At 40.9% G+C, this 17158-nt stretch overlaps 2 protein-coding genes and 1 non-coding gene across 3 annotated transcripts; 2 read left to right on the forward strand and 1 right to left on the reverse strand.

Moving 5' to 3' along the window:
* The first annotated feature begins 4061 nt into the window (after positions 1 to 4061).
* Positions 4062 to 5006, forward strand: LOC140695897 (olfactory receptor 1J4-like). Its single transcript, XM_072959001.1, has one exon. The coding sequence runs from the start codon at positions 4062 to 4064 to the stop codon at positions 5004 to 5006; it is 945 nt and encodes a 314-aa protein (XP_072815102.1).
* Positions 5007 to 10520: 5514 nt separating this feature from the next.
* LOC102535337 (olfactory receptor 1f45-like) lies at positions 10521 to 16645 on the forward strand. Its single transcript, XM_006205605.3, has 3 exons — positions 10521 to 11441; positions 16334 to 16487; positions 16626 to 16645. The coding sequence occupies exons 1-3, from the start codon at positions 10521 to 10523 to the stop codon at positions 16643 to 16645; spliced, it is 1095 nt and encodes a 364-aa protein (XP_006205667.3).
* TRNAA-AGC (transfer RNA alanine (anticodon AGC)) lies at positions 15067 to 15139 on the reverse strand. The gene has a single exon. It is a non-coding gene; the product is annotated as a tRNA-Ala (tRNA).
* Positions 16646 to 17158: the final 513 nt, after the last annotated feature.

Here is a 17158-nt window from a genome sequence, read left to right on the forward strand (position 1 = left end):
AAACTAACCTTCCAGAAATTGCAAAATAACATATGGTCTTCTAAATGGGTACCCCTCCTATCAATGGCCCTCATTATACTAAACTCTGACCCTTGGGGCTTTCTGCTCCATATCAAAACAGAGGGAGATCACTCAAATTGCCTTTCCTTGCCCTCTGTGGTGACATCTCACATGTCAGGGTTTATGAAGATCATTTTGAACTAGGCAACCCCACCTGTCCACTCCCCTTTCAACTGTTCCTTTTCGGTCTTGCCCCCATTACAACTGGGATGGAAGCCAGAGTAAGGACAGACAGTTATGAACCACTGACTATTTAACGCCCTTAAGCTGTACACTAGAGCCACTCTGGCACCCTGATGATCTGCTTAAATCACAAGCTCTGCCAACATTTTCTGACTCTAAAGGATATTTATTTACTAATGCTAATCATGATCTCACTCGAAAACGGAGATCATTGGTCCAAGCCACACCTGCAGCTGTGTGAATAGCAGAGAGAGGTCAAGAAAGATCAAAACTGGTCTCATCCAAGAGCATCTTCTATTAAGGAATGCAGGCCCTCCTCAGACAAATAGACCTGGAAAGGGGGTGTCCACTGGTCCACACTATGCCCATATTGGTCAGCAGCCCCTAGTCATCGCAACACAGGCAAAGTTGTGCAGATAGCACAGCACATGGTCTGTTTCTCCGGCAGAAATGTTTCCACAGTTCTGCCCCTTAACCACTACAATATCCCAAACTCATTCCCTCTGCTTTGCCCAAGCAAACTTGTGCCTCCTTGCACTCAGCCAGCTCTACCCCAGGAGCCCTTGGTGTCAGTAATAAACTTTCACTTAACTTCTCTTCCTGTGTGAAGCGCCATCAGCCTCTGACATGTGAACCAAATCATGTGCCTTCTGATAACATGTACTGTGTATGCCTATTGAAGATCTATAGCCTGAATCTCTCTCTCTCTCTCTCTCTCTCTCTCTCTCTCTCTCTCTCACACACACACACACACACGCAAATATAACAAAGCAAAATGTGGTAAAAAATGTTAGCCTTTCTGGAGTGTGGGTGAAGGGCATCAAGGAATTCATTCTATCATCTCTACAACTTTTTTCTAAGTCTGAAATCATTTAAAAATTTAAAAAAAAATTCTGAGTCCCAGCTGAAACCATGCCCAAGATAAGTTCGAGCTTGGAGCCATACCCAAGAAGGAAAGACTCCAAGACACCCGTGGCATTAGGGACACTGTCCCCTGTGACTCCTGTCCCCTCTGGCTCCTGGACATGCTGCTCCCAAAACAGCAGGAAGAAATTGGCCAATTAATCCACAGTGGCTCCTCCTTTACTCTGAAGAGAAGCTGAGGATTTGAGCACAGCCTGGAAGAGGTGTCTGAACCCACTGACGACAAGCACTAGTCAGAAGGAGCTGGGAATCTGCACTCAACAATGGGTCTGCCTGTGGGTTTTGTATGAGTATGTCTATGTTCATGAGTGTGTGTGTGTATTGTGTATGCTCGTGTATGTGTTGTTTAAGAGCTGTGTGTGTGTGTATCATGTAGCTGACTCAGAGCCTGATCCTTTTACTGAGTAAGACCCAATCCAGGCCCTGTTTCAGCACATGCAGACCAAGTTATCAGCCTCCTAATGTGCGACCAGGGACTCCTGAGTCATGCACGTGAGCTTAGACACTTGCCTCCTGTTGTTACGACGGGGCATTTACCCTGCTGGGCAGGCGTTATGGCTCAGAGGATGAGGGCTCAGCACCGGGGTGGCTGCAGAAGATGCCCGACCTCTCCCAGGACCAAGGTCAGAGAGGGCTCAGCCTCCCCTCAGCAGTGTGCGCTAGTGTGTGTGCGAGCTACGTTTGTGGGTAGCACTCTTGTGTGTGAGAGCAGGAATGAGTGTTGATTGCTTATGTCTGTGTGAATGTTACCATGTGCACAGGTTGGAGGTGGTGATTTAATGAGTGAACAGACTTAACCGCCCCACACCGACTGCCTCCACCAGGAAGGGTTTGGGTCAAAAGGGCACCACACACACCTCTGAGTTAAGGGAGTGTGTGGCTGGGTGTGCATGTGTGTTGTAGGTGTGTGTCTTGTGAGATTTTTCAATTGTGTGTGGCCTCATGTGCTTCTGGTGATGTGTATATACAGTGATGAGTTACGTATATACAGTGAGTTGTGTTTCACCAGGTGTGTCATACTTGAATGTCAGCGGTGCACTGTGAGTGTATTTGTCAGTGATACATACACTGCTTTGTGAGTTATTTATGACTCGTATGCATACAAGTGTTCATGAACTGAACCACATACTGGTTATCCTTCCCCTAGAGTGGAACTCGGACATAGGGACCTGGAATCCTCAGACCAGCAGGTCTGTGTGTGTGTGTGTGTATGTGTGTTTGTGTGTGTGACAGAGAGAGAGAGATTTGTAGGTGTGTTTGGGGGCCTCTGATTTGTACCCATGACCTCAAACATTTCTTTACACGACCTCCCTCTGGGGTAACTGGGGTCAATCCACTGAGATGACCACCAAGAGACTGTTTGCTGTAAAAGATCTGCTATCGTTTTCATATTTCCGACTGTGACTGAATGTCTCAGAGCTTTGTACCCCTTTGCTTTCACTTAATGTCCAAGGCAAAGCAACACCAGGCACCAAGCCAGTGATGTTAGAGTGCAGAAGCCCAGCAAATGGTGGCAAGACCGTGGGAAGTCACTTAACTCTTTGGCCTCAGTTTACATAGCTATCTATACAACGGACGCTTATGGCCCGCAATAAATATTTATGACTCACATAGAAGCTAGTGTGTGTGAGAGCCTTTTGTTAATTGGAAAATACATAAATATGAATAAAAGAAATTATCTAGACAGGGCACCAGGAAAATATGGGACAACTTCAGTTTCCTTGCAGCCCTAAAATAACTCAGAGTGTCACTCACAACCAATGAAAGGAGGAAGTTCCATGACTTTAAAGGCATGGGTTGTACTTGCACAATAATATTAGATTGAACTACATCAAGTAACTGATATTTGATGATTTTTAACCCTCAGAAAATGGCTATTTTATGTATGTATGTATTTATTTTCTTATATGTATATATACAATAAAATTATATTTCAATCAAAATATATATGGGAGATATATATATATATACACACACATATCCCATATATGTGCACACATGTTCCGTATATGTATTTCATCTAAGTATATGTATATATGCACGTATGTATATGAATATATATCTATCCCATCTCTGACAGCTATTGTTGTAGGTCTATGGAATTTGTATCATTTATATTTGCTTCCTAACAGCTTAAATGGGAAAGAATGCTAAATTTTAGTACAGCAATGAAGTTTTGTCTGGTAGCATAAGGCTGAAGTGTGGACTTAATTAGTAAATACATGTCAAATCCTTAGCATAGTGGCCGGCACATAGCATCATCCCCAAGATGCTCATCGCTATTACAGGAGATAGTTCGTGGACCCTTCTGGCATCGAGTGGGTGTCAATGGCTACCCATTTCTAGAGTGCCGATGACTTTACAGCTGTAGGTCGATGGGACCCAGCCAGGGTCCCAGAGGAGAGTGACAAGGTTCCAACAGCACCACCTCAGCACTGGAAACAGCTGAGACCAGTTTGCAAGGCTCATGCACTACTTCTGCCACAGTGAACTACTGTGATTTGGCGCTATCTCAGCGTCACAGACAACCCCAATGTGCTTATTAAAAAGATACTCATAGAAGAGAGGGACCTTACTTTTTTGTGCACTGCTGCATTTTCTGGAGTAGAGGGCTGGGCTCAGACTCCATGTTCAGCAAATAATGGTTGAATGAAACAGTGAATGCCCTCTTGCCTCTCTGCAATGAGGTCTAGTTGGCTCCTTTTGGGTGTGATGTTTTCCTAGATCCAGACTGGGACAGAGCAAAGATGTGTGCCTCCACAGGTGTGAGAAATTAATAGGAAATTCATTGAAAAGTTTATTGTTTGCTCATAAAGTTGAAGTATGGAATGCATCCCTATCGTACTTTCTGATATTCCTAACCCTCCTTTATTCCCAGCACATAAAAGTACAGTATGAGGCCTGAGAACCAGAGCAGCATGTCTGAGTTCCTCCTCCTGGGGCTCCCGATCCAGCCAGAGCAGCGGGGTGTGGTCTTGGCCCTGTTCCTGGGCGTGTACCTGACCACGGTGCTGGGGAACCTGCTCATCATCCTGCTCATCAGGCTGGACTGTCGCCTCCACACCCCCATGTACTTCTTCCTCAGCCACTTGGCCTTCTCTGACGTCGCATTTTCATCTGTCACTGTCCCAAAGATGCTGAGGAACATGCAGATTCAATGCCAATCAATCACATATGCCGGGTGCGTTTCACAAGTGTACTTCTTTATATTCTTTGGTTGCCTTGACAGCTTTCTACTTGCAGTGATGTCATATGACAGATATGTGGCCGTGTGTCACCCTCTCCACTACACCACCATCATGCGAGATGAGCTTTGCATCATCCTAGTGGCTGGATGCTGGTTTCTCTCTTGTGCCCACGCTTTGCTGCACACCCTCCTCGTGGACCAGCTGTCCTTCTGTGCAGGGACTGTCATCCCCCACTTCTTTTGTGATCTTTCCGCTGTGCTCAAGTCCTCCTGCTCAGACACCTCCCTCAATGAGCTGCTCATCTTCACTGAGGCAGGACTGATCTTTACCCTGCCATTGGGTGGTATCTTGGGCTCCTATATCTACATGGCAGCCATCATCCTGAAGGTCCTCTCCTTCAAGAGAATCTTCAAAGCCTTGTCTACATGTGGTTCTCACCTCTTTGTAGTGTTTTTATATTATGGGACCATTGCAGGTGTTTACTATTTTCCCTCATCAGGCAACTCCAAAGTAAAGGACATAATTGCTTCTTTAATGTACATGGTGGTCACCCCTATGCTAAACCCCTTCATCTACAGCCTGAGGAATAAGGATATGAAACGTGCGCTTCAGAAAATTTTCAGGACCAAGGACAGCCCTTGGCGTCATTAATTCAATCCCAATGTCATGGGCACTCATGGGGGCTGTAAAGTATCTCCTTTAAAAGCTGTAACTTGCACAACTCTTATCACTGACACCATTTTCCTCCCGTTTCATTTTACTTTTCCTCTCATTTTTTCTTTGCCTGATGTTTTTCTTCCCCTACCTGCTCTCTCAATTCTGTGTATTAATGTTTCTGTAATGAAATTCCAAGCCCTCCTATGATGTTCACTGTAAGCCTGTGAGACTTTTGAGCCCATTTCTCTGAGCTTTAAGATGTTTTCTTGTATCCATCTTTTTCTTCAATAACCCTCTCTGAGTAATCAAAACTGTGTGGTATTGGCACAAAAACAGACATATGGATCATGGAATGTAATAGCCCAGAAATAAACCCACAGACTTACTGTCAATTAATCTTCAACAAAGGAGGTAAGAATATACAACAGAGAAAAGACAGTTTCTTTAGCAAGTGGTGTTGGGAAAACTGGACAGCCAAATGTCAGTCAATGAAGTTAGAACACTCCTTCACACCACACACAAAAGTAAACTCAAAATGGCTTACAGACTTAAATATAAGACATTCTAAACCTCCTAGCAATATTCTCCTAGGGAAGTCTACCCAGCCAATAGAAATAAAAGCAAAAATTAACAAACAGGACCTAATTAAACTTATAAGCTTTTGCACAGCAAAGGAAACCATAAACAAAACAAAAAGACAACCTATGGAATGTGAGAAAATATTTGCAAATGATGCAACTGACAAGGGCTTAATTTCCAGAATATACAATCAGCTCATACAGTTTAATAACAAAAAAACAAATAACCCAATCCAAAAATGGGCAGAAGATCTAAACAAGCAATTCTCCAATGAAGACATTCAAATGGCCAATAGGCACATGAAAAAAAAATGCTCAATACTACTAACTATCAGAGAAAAGCAAATCAAAACTATAATGAGGTATCACCTCACACCAGTCCAACAGCCATCATTAAAAAGTCCACAAATGATAAATGCTGGAGAGGGTGTGGAGAAAAGGGAACCCTCTTACACTGCTAGTGGGAATGTCATTTGGTGCAGCCATTATGGAGAACAGTATGGGGATTCCTCAAAAAACTAAAAATAGACTTACCATATGATTCAGCAGTCCCACTTCTGGGTATATATCTGGAGGGAACTCTAATGATAAAAGAAGCATGCACCCCAATGTTCATAGCAGCACTATATACAACAGCCAAGACATAGAAGCAACGTAAACATCCATCAACGGATGACTGAATAAAGAAGTTGTGGTATATTTATACAATGGAATACTATTCAGTGATAGAAAAGGATAAAATAATGCCACTTGCAGCAACATGGCTGGACCTGAAGATCATCATTTTAAGTGATGTAAGCCAGAAAGAGAAAGAAAAATACCATATGATAGCACTTATATGTGGAATCTAAAAAAACAAACAAACAAACTTATTTACAAAACAGAAACAGACTCACAGACATAGAAAACAAACTTACAGTTATCGGGGGGGAAGGGAGTGGGAAGGGATAAATTGGGAGTTCGAGATTTTCAGATACTAAAATATAAAAAGTAGATAAACAACAAGTTCATACTGTATAGTATAGGGAACTATATTCAATATCTTGTAGTAACTTATGGTGAAAGAGAATATGAAAACAAATGTATGTAAGTTAGTATATGACTGAAGTATTGTGCTGTACACCAGAAATTGACACAACATTGTAAACTGACTATACTTCAATAAAATATATATTAAAATTAAAAAAATTTTTAACGTATATGGAAGCAAATACATGTATGTATATGTGTGTGTGTGTGTATATATATATATGCATGATGGGACATTATGCTGTCTGTACACCAGAGATTGACACATTGTACCTGACTACACTTCAATTTAAAAAAAAAAAGAAAAAAAAAGAAAACAGGGCAGATCTTCCATCATAATAAATGCACAAGTTAAAAAAATTTTTAGGAAATGTTGAAAGATCTTTGAAAACTAAGAACTGTCAAATAGCATGGTAAGATTTTGGGTTGGGCCAATAAGCACATGAAAATGTGCTCAACATTGTTAAGACCTGGAAAAATGAAAATTAAAACCACAATGAGATACCACTTCATATACTCTAGAATGGCAAAAATGTTAAATAAAGTCTGTTGTAAACTGACTATACCTCAATTTAAAAAAATGTTAAACTCTCAGATTTCTATTGTGAGAGAATATTTTGTTTTCTGACTTATTTACCTGAGAACCAAAGTTCAGAGAGAATAAGTGAATTTCACCATCTTGGAGCAGCGCATTTAGAGTTTGAGAACTGGGACTGGGCAATAAACAAAGGTTTTTCCCGTAATGGATACTTTAGAGACTGGTATTCCCAGATGTCTCTGCAACTTCCAGCAGGGAGCTCTGGGGATTGCACCAGAAACTACACATAGATAATTTCTCTTTTCCTGGGTTTCTATTCAGTCTGATTGATTCAGGATCTGCTGCCGTTTCTCCTTCCTTGGTGCAGTGAGGGTTCCATGTTCCGGGGGTCCTTTCTGACTTACACACAGGAGAGGATGTTGTCTTTTTATCTGGCCCCCTGAAAGTCTTCTCCACTCTCGACAAGTGGTAACTGAGAGCACAAGAGTCAAACTTCTGCCTCACCATGGAGAAATGATGAGCTCTTTCTGGTCCAACTCAGGACTGACAGTAAGTCATCGGCCATACTTCCCCCTTCTCAGTAGGTCAAGGGAAGCAGAACGGTCCATCGGAAATAGTTCCAGGAATCCTGGTTTTGGTACCAGTTGTAGTGCAGGTCTTGGACAGATTACAACAGCTCTTTGAGATTCGGTTTTCTCATTCATAAAACAACAGAGTTGTATTCAATGGCTTAATAGCCTTTTGTCCCTAAAGGATGAAGAAACTAGGTGTCTGATCCAGAGGACTATTTCACTGGGTTATGAATTTAATCTCTGGCCCCTGAAACCACAATTGCATGAAATCTTCATAGCCTCTTGAATAACTTCTTTGACATGTGGATGGAGTTATGTCTGGTCAGCTTGGCTGTTTTCAAAAAGGAAAAAGCAAGAGATTTGGGGGAACATTTCTCAGCATTGGGAAGGGGCACAAAGAAGCAGATTCAGACCAATCAGCAGGTATATTCATACTAAGTCTGAATTCCAAGTATTCATTTCCCTTGCAATCTTTTTAAATTAAAACAAAACAATATTTAGTTTAAATGTAACCATGCATTCAGTGCTTGTGAAAATATGTGATTAATTAGAATTACGAGTTCAACATCCATAGTACTTCGCAATTTTGAACATCTTCTGTGTACTAGAATGTATGCTAAGTGACCCCAGATCTTCACGTAAGAGTCATTTGATTTATTAACTATTCTATAAGTAAAGGGCAATGCTGGTAGCTAAATAATAATGCTGTATTGTTTCATCATAGCTTAAAAAATCATCTTACTGCCCATCCATTCACTATTTTATTCAGTAGATGATTACTAAGTATATAGTAAGAAGAAGCAAGATGGATAAAAATGAGTCCCTGGCACCAAGGCACACCATCTAATGGGGATAAGCAACTAATTATAAGGCAATGTGTCAAGCGTTCTATCAGAGACCCATATAAAGGGATGTGGGAACACAGGGGATAAAGCAATGAACTTCAGCTTCAGGAGAATGTAAAATAGTCTCAGATGTTGACATCTGAACTCTTGCCAGGTGGAGAGGAGGAGGAGACATCCAGGAAGGCGAAATAGCTAAGAGCAAAGGCCTGCAAGCAGGACCTGATGAGTTGTTTGAGGTCTGTGGGCAGTTACATGGTCAAGAGTGTGGGGTGGCACAGCACAGGGGAGGAAGTGTCACTGAACAGATGGATGGAGACAGAGTCACAGAGGGTTGATTATGTCACAGATAAAAAAATATCACGGACAGTTTCCTGAGCCTCACAACAGCCTATGACATAAATTTAATTATTTTTCTCTACAGAGAGGAGAATTAAGGTTCAGAGAAGGTAAATGAATTATTCAAAGCCATATTATTAGGTTTGATTCAGAAGGCTAATCAAGATTTTCCTACTGCAAACTAAATGTTATCTTCTTTTACTCTATGTAACCTATATATTCGCTTCAGAAACAAATAAATGAGTTCAATGCGGCGGTTTTAAGATTTAAGAAATGCTCCCCACGTGGTTGTGAAATGCTCCTCCAGCTCAGACCCACAGGCCAGGGTCTTACATCATCTGTCACAAGTTGAAACCAGAAGACATATCTTTTTCCTCAGTGTCAATTGTTTGAAGTTTTATTAGTTTATTTGCCCACAATATCAGAAGAGTTCTGGGATTAAGCCATTTTGGTAAATTTTTCATTTGGAATCAGTGTAACTGTTTTTAAAATGGGTTGTACGTTTCTAACAAACAATGAGATTCCTGAAGGTTAATTACCCTTAAGTAAGATAAGTGAAAACTGGAATAAACATTCATTTACTTCTAATTCTTACTGGAAAGGTGATAGAGCTGAATGAATACAACAAAAGATATCACTGCACTTCCTGCCATTTGCTAAGCTCCTGAATCGGGACTTGGTTGCAGCCGGGGGTAGAGGAGACAGACATACCAGAAAGGAAAGATCCTGGGCCTCTCAGAGTAGAAGTCAGGGTCTGAAGCTTTAGCTTTGCAAGTTTAGAAACTGGATCTTTTCCCAACATTGGGCTGGACTGAAATGGACTGACTCACATCGATCACACTCACAAAAGACCGATCCATCAAGCCAAAAGTATCAATGTGTTCGTTTGCCATGAGAACCGTGACTGCCAAATTAAATGGATACTTGAATTCTCCCAGGGGATAGATGTGTTAATTAGCTTAATTATGGTAATCATTTCACAATGTATATGTATGTTAAAACATCACATGGTCCACCTTAAATATATACAATTTTTTTTGTCAAATTATATCTCAGTATAAGTTGGAATAAGTGAATGAATCAATGAATGAATTAAATACTTAGGTGGTACATTTTCTCCTTATTGGAAATATGCACAAAGCTGAACTACAGGTATATAGTATATGATTAGTTTATGAATAATTATTACATATTATTATATAATAAACTATATTAATTCTTTTAATTTAATTTTAATTTTTAAATTAAGTCAAATATTATTTACTTGATTGTATTATTACTCAGTGGAAGAAAAAAATATATAGCGATAGGATGTGTGCAGTCCAAAGCACACTTTTATATGGTGTCTGACACGCTTCATGGGGACAGCTGAAGACGTTTGAAGGCGACTTGGATATCTGATCCAGTGCTGACAAAAATCTGTAACTTTATAGTCTGATCCAAACTGTCTTTTTAAATGTACACAATCATAAATTCAAACTTTACCAAAACAGAAATGCCTAAACAACTTTTTTTTTTAAACAGGGCTTGAGAGTACTTTCAACCCAGCATTATTTTCCTTTTTTGGTATTTATATTACAGTAAAATTTATCTTATACAGAATTCCAGACATGGACAGAAGAAACCAGACCAGCACCTACGAATTTCTTCTCATGGGACTCTCTGAGCGGCCAGAGCAGCAGCCTCTCCTGTTCGGGCTCTTCTTGGCCATGTACCTGGTGACTGTGCTGGGGAACCTGCTCATCGTCCTGGCCATCGGCTCTGATGTGCACCTCCACACCCCCATGTACCTCTTCCTGGCCAACCTGTCCTTTTCTGACATTGGTTTCATCTCTACCGTAATTCCCAAGATGCTGGATAATATTGGCTCAGGAAGTAAACTGATTTCTTATGGTGGGTGCCTGACCCAACTCTACTTCTTTGGCTTATTTGCAGATCTAGACAACTTCCTCCTGGCTGCGATGGCACTAGATCGCTACGTGGCCATCAGCCAACCCCTCCATTACACCATGACCATGAACTACCAATGCTGTGCTCTGCTGCTGGCTGGGTCATGGGTGGTCACTACCATCCATGCCCTAGTGCACACCCTCCTAGTGACCAGGCTTTCTTTCTGTGGCCCCAATGTCATCCCCCATTTCTTCTGTGATCTGGTCCCACTCCTAAAGCTGGCCTGCTCCAGCACTTACATCAATGACCTGGTGCTTATGCTTGTGGCAGGAACACTGTTAATTGGACCCTTTGTCTGCATCCTTACATCTTATTTTTACATTGCATTGGTGGTCCTGAGAATTGATTCCCCAGAGGGTAAGCAAAAGGCCTTCTCCAGCTGCACCTCCCACCTCTCCGTGGTCTCTCTCTTCTACAGCACAGCTATTGGGGTCTATTTATGTCCTCCATCATCCCTCTCCGGTGGGAAGGACAGACTCTTCTCAGTCATGTACACAGTGGTGACCCCCATGCTGAACCCCTTCATCTACAGCCTGAGAAACAGGGATATGAAGGGGGCCCTGAGGACACTACTCAGAAGAAAAACACTCTAACCCTCTTTCTAGGAGCCTCAGGGTCCTGACTCCAAAACTCAAGGTCTGAGAGTTGAAAATTGGTCTCCTGAGAGCCCACCCACTGTAGCTTCCCTGAACCAGAGACATCTCTTTTCCTCATGTTTGTATTTCAAAATACAGATTGACATCTGAGGACAGGGAGGGAACCAGTGATATTAGTAACTGCTAATCATCTTTGTGCTGTGTCCATGCTCTGAGAGGTTTACTGTCCACTTTCAAAATGATTCTTGTTGAGTTTTACTATATGCCTAAGAGAAGTCTGCAGGCAGCGGATGGGGGGTGGGGGGTGCTTATCCATATATGAAATGAAAATGAAAGTGTAAAATTTTGTTTAGCTCAAGTCACAAAGGAACTATGGAAGATCGCTCTGGCCCAAGAATACAGGAGTCATTATGACTGGTAGAATGAAACACAAAGGAAATCATCTGATACTTCATTTTAAAAAGGCAGTGTTCTATAGAAGAATAAGAATCCAGCTTTAAGTCCTGGGATCCAGTGCTGGCTTTGCCATTAGGTACTGTATGACAGCTAGGTAATCACTTCACATCTTTGAGTCTTGGTTTCCCCTTTAGAAAATAAAGTGATTGGATTATGTTAGTCTAACGCATCCATTTATCCCAGTTCTTATAATATTTGGTGTTACAGTGACAAGAACTCAAGACTTGAAGTCAGAAGTTACAAGTCAGAACCAAAAGTCCATCACTTCACAGCATGTGACTTGAGGAATATTCTTCCTCTCTGGGTTCTGATTTCTTTATCTGTAAAACTGGAATAACATCTACAGTTGACCCTTGAACATTGCGAGGGTTAGGGGCACCGATGTCCTTACAGCTTTACAGTCGGCCCTCTGTATCCTTGGTTCTGCATCTGGATTCAACCAATCATGGATTGTGTAGTATTGTAGTATGTATTTATGGAAAAAACTCCATGTATAAGTGGATCCACACAGTTTAAACCTGTGTTGTTCAAAGTCAATGCTGCATGATAGGATTACTCTGAGTGATAAATAACATGTGAACTTACTCGGATCATGGTAAGTGCTCAATACATATTTATTGACTCCAAATCTTCAGTTCTATTATTTATCCTAATCAATCTCTCTCTTTGTCAGGACAACCCCCAATCACTCACACTTCTGGAAGACCTGTTTCCCAGGCTTTTTATCATTTCCCAAGAATCTTCAAGGTGATTACTTTCTCTTGTATATAGTTTGGAGGTCTCTGAATATGGAGATGGAAAGTTCTTTAAAAAGAATTCTTTCATTCATTATTTAATTCCTCCATATCTGCTTCGCCCGGGTTCACCAAAAAACTATTATAATGTAGACAGAAGACTGCGCAAGCATTGGGAGGAGTGTTTCTTCCCAGGCTTGACCTGTACTTCCAAGCGGAGGAAACTCAGTCTGTGTAACAACCACCCTAGCTTGCTCCCTTACTCATTCTGCCCGAGAACACTTAATTGATTCATTTGGGCACATTCAGCCCAGACTCTCCCTGTTTCTTCTTGAAAACCAGCCTATTTACAGGGATCATGTGCTCTGCTGTGTACCTCCAAGGACAAAGAGCCCCTTACACACACCACGGAGGCCCTCTCCAATCCAGCACTATCTGCTCCTGGAGTCAATTAGAAAAACATTTAAGTTCTAACCCCAAGTCATGTCTCCAACCTAGACATTATCCGTAGTAAAGTGGCAGTTTGGCCCTGTCTGTCTTTGTCATTATTCGTCATTTGATTAAGAACTCAACTGGGTGTGGTGTATTTATACAGTGGAATACTACTCAGCCGTAAAAAAGAATAAAATAATGCCATTTGCAGCAACATGGATGGACCTAGAGGTTGGCATTCTAAGTGAAGTCAGCCAGAAAGAGAAAGAAAAGTACCATATGATGTCACTCATATGTGGAATCTAAAAAAAAAAAAAAAGACAAGACACAAATGAACTTACTTACAAAACAGAAACAGACTCACAGACATAGAAAACAAACTTATGGTTACCAGGAGGGTAAGAGGGTGGGAAGGGATAAACTGGGAGTTTGAAATTTGCAGATACTAACTATTAAATATAAAATAGATACACAAGTTTCTTCTGTATAGCATAGAGAACTATATTCAATATATTGTAGTAACCTATAATGAAAATGAATATGAAAATGAATATATGTATGTATACGCATGACTGGGACATTGTGCTGTGCACCAGAGATTGACACATTGTAACTGATTATACTTTAAGTGAAAAAAGAAGAAGAGCTCAGCTGGGAAAGAAGGGGACTTTTGGGGGCTCCTTCAAACACTCCCAACAATCTGAAAATCACAGCTCCAGCACTCAGGAGCTGGGCGATTCTAAAGTAAGTTCTTTAATCTCTCTGAGTCTCCTTGTCTGTAACAAGAAGGTAATGGCATAAGTCTTAATAATTTTGAAAAATATTAAATAACTGAGAAAATGTAACTAACATGCTTATCATGATACCTGACACATAGGAGGGACTCAACAACTAACTGCTTCCCTTCTTCTTGTGCCACTGCTGTTGTCCTTTCGCCTCTTGTCATTGTCATTGTTGTATGTCTTGTCAACTTGACCCCTCCCCTGTTGGTTAATCAGAGTCAACCAGTTGAATCATGAGCTTTTGAATGGTTGTAGCTTCTTGCATTCTCTAAAAATAATACCTATGGAATTTGGAAAGCATGTTCCTAGGCTATTTTATAGCCAAATAGTTTCCACAATGAAAGGAGACATTCTAATTCTTACTAAGAGAGAAAGATCTACAAAAGATGTTTTTAAGCTACCATATTGGTATATATCTTGGTTTGGGGTCACTCAGAAACAAGCCCTGAGATAAAGGTTTGAATGCAAGCAGTTCCTTTGGAAGATGATCCCAGGAAACACCAGGAGGGAGTAGGGAACCAAGGCAGGAAGGGGAAGGTAGGCAGTAAAGAAACACTATCAAGTCAGTTACCACTATGAGTATTTGGAGCTTAATATGGCTGGGAACCCTGGAACCACTGTAGAACACAGACCTTAAAGTTATCTCACCCAAGGGATCCAAGTTATTTCACCCAACTCTCATCGGTTGAGGTTGCAGGTTGCTTACAAGGAGAATTAATTCCTTAGCACTTCTACCCTGTCATGCATGCTTATCTGGAACTCAGGAGACTCACTGGGACACCACCAGCTGCCAGAGACAGCTCTCAGACAGAGTCAGGTGCTGGCTTCTGAAAGTAGGCAGGGGAAATTCACATGCTTCCTGTCAGTGTTACTAAAATGATAAGAATTGAGGGAGCTTGGGTGGGGCACAACAGCATCTATTAGAGTTTACCTCTTGCACCACCAGACCCACCCACACGCCCTATACTAAGTTCACTACACCCTGTCATTGCTTCTTTAGAATGGTGGCCAACCATAGTTTCTTTTTGAAAATAGACCATAGGAGGTTCAGTAGGGCAAGATGTAGCTCCCACTGCTGCAGTTTGCCCCAAGGTCATAATTGGTATGTCACCTTCCTCCACCAGTCCTCTATCTCCACTGTCCTTGTTTAGCCCTTCTGATTGTCCAGTGGCATACTTCATATATTGGTTTACTTATTTATTTTAGTGGAGGTACTGGGGATTGAACCCAGGACCTCGTGCATGCTAAGCACGTGCTCTACCACTGAGCTATATCCTCCCCCTGCCATGGCACACTTCAGATCAGACTCCAGGTTCTCAGACTCTGAAGCTCATGCCCTGTTAGCTGTGTTCAGTGCAGTTCTCTGTTGTTGCTGAACATTATTACAGTTTCAGAGTAACTCTTTGTGAAAGCATCTAACCAAGGAGACGGCAGATGGAAGTGGATCTGAATTCCAGGAATGCTGGGGGGCCCCCAATATAAAGAGTTGTTTCTCTTATCTTCCTGGTAGGAAATTACATCTTCTCCAGGCATTTCAAGCAGAAGTTGTGTGAAGAGACACCCCTGAAATCCACGGCTGAGTATTATATCTCACAAGTACACATGCCTCATTACCAATTATATCATGTTGTTCATAAGAATTTATCTTACAATGGTTCACTCTTAGCAGTTGCCCTGCATTCTTCTTATATATTTTTTTCATCACTGAGCAACTCTGTACCTGTACTATAGCATAGCTTTGGGTCATCAGATGAACAGCTGAAATCAGGATTCTCTGCCCCCAGTACCCATAATAGGTCTGATTCATACAGCCATTCACAGTTATTACCAAGCATGGAAGCACCACGTAGTGTCCTGGTGAATCCCATGAGTTCCAGACACACACCTCCCTGCCCCCTTAAATAACAGCAACTTGATTTCCTCATAATAATTTGGATCAAATGCTAATATGGTCAGAATGTTTGTGTCCTCCCCCCAAAATTCTTTCTGCCTGAAATACTCCTCCTCTTCTCCCCAATTCTCACTCATTCTTTAGATCTCTGGTGAAGCAGCCCTTCCTAAGAAAGTTTAGTTAGATCTTTCAGATTTACATTTTCTAAACTCCCTGTACTTATCTTTCAGTGTACTTATCTCAATGATATTTCAACATATAATTGCCTAAGAAACTATTTATTCTTTCATTCATTCGTCAGATATTTACTAAGTCCCTTGTATGTGCCTGACACTCTGCTGGATGCTGGGTCTGTCATGAAGAATAAAATGCACGTTGCCTCTGACTTCACGGAGCTTGTAGTCTAGTGTAAAACATCTTCTATGTTTTATTGTAAGTTCTAGGAAAGTAGGAGTTCTGTTTTACTGATTACTGCATCCCCTGAATCCATAGGATTTTGCTAAATAAAGAAAGAAAGAAATATAGAAATTAATGAATGAGTGAATGAGTTCTCTTTGGAATTTCAATTATTTTTTGAAATTTAAAAAAATTATTTTTTGTCTCTATTTTTACAGTTTAGTGATTCATCACAAAGCAAACACCTATCTTCCACTCATCCAAGGAATGGATCCTTACCAGGGTTCCAGAAACTGTCTTTGTACCTCTAGCAATTGCTACCCCACTCTCCCTCATGAAGGTAACCACTATTCTTTGACTTTTTATGTCAGCGACTTCCTTGCTTTTCCTTTTAATTTTGCCACATACACATGTGTGCCTAAACACTATAGATTGGTTTGGCCTGTTTTTGAAATTTTTTGTTGTTTATTTTTTCTAGCTTTATTGAGATATAATTAATAGATAACACTGTAAATTTAAAGTATAGAACTCAATGATTTGATATACAGATATATTGTGAAATGATTACCACAATAAGGGTAGTTAACATATCCATCACCTCACATAGTTACCGTGCGTGTGTTTGTGTGTGTGTGTATGTATGTGTGTTAAGAACATTTAAGATCAGTATCTTTAAAGTATATGACACAGTATTGTTAACTACAGTCACCATGATGTGCATTATATCTCCAGAACTTAATCCTCCTATAACTGGAAATGTATAACTTTTGACCAAACTTTCCCCATTTTACTCACTCCCAGCCCCCAGAAACCACCAATCTACTCTTTGTTTTTAATGAGTTTTGCTTTTTCAGATTCTACGTATAAGTGAAATCATACAGTATTTGTCTTTCTCTGTCTGTCTTATTTCACTTAGTGTAATGCCGTCAAGGTCCATCCATGTTGTCACAAATGGCAGGATTTTCTTCCTTTTTATGACTGAGTAATATTCCATTGTTTATATATACACCA

Source organism: Vicugna pacos, chromosome 4 (genome assembly GCF_048564905.1).
Source record: "Vicugna pacos chromosome 4, VicPac4, whole genome shotgun sequence".
In the NCBI taxonomy this organism is placed as follows: Eukaryota; Metazoa; Chordata; class Mammalia; order Artiodactyla; family Camelidae; genus Vicugna; species Vicugna pacos.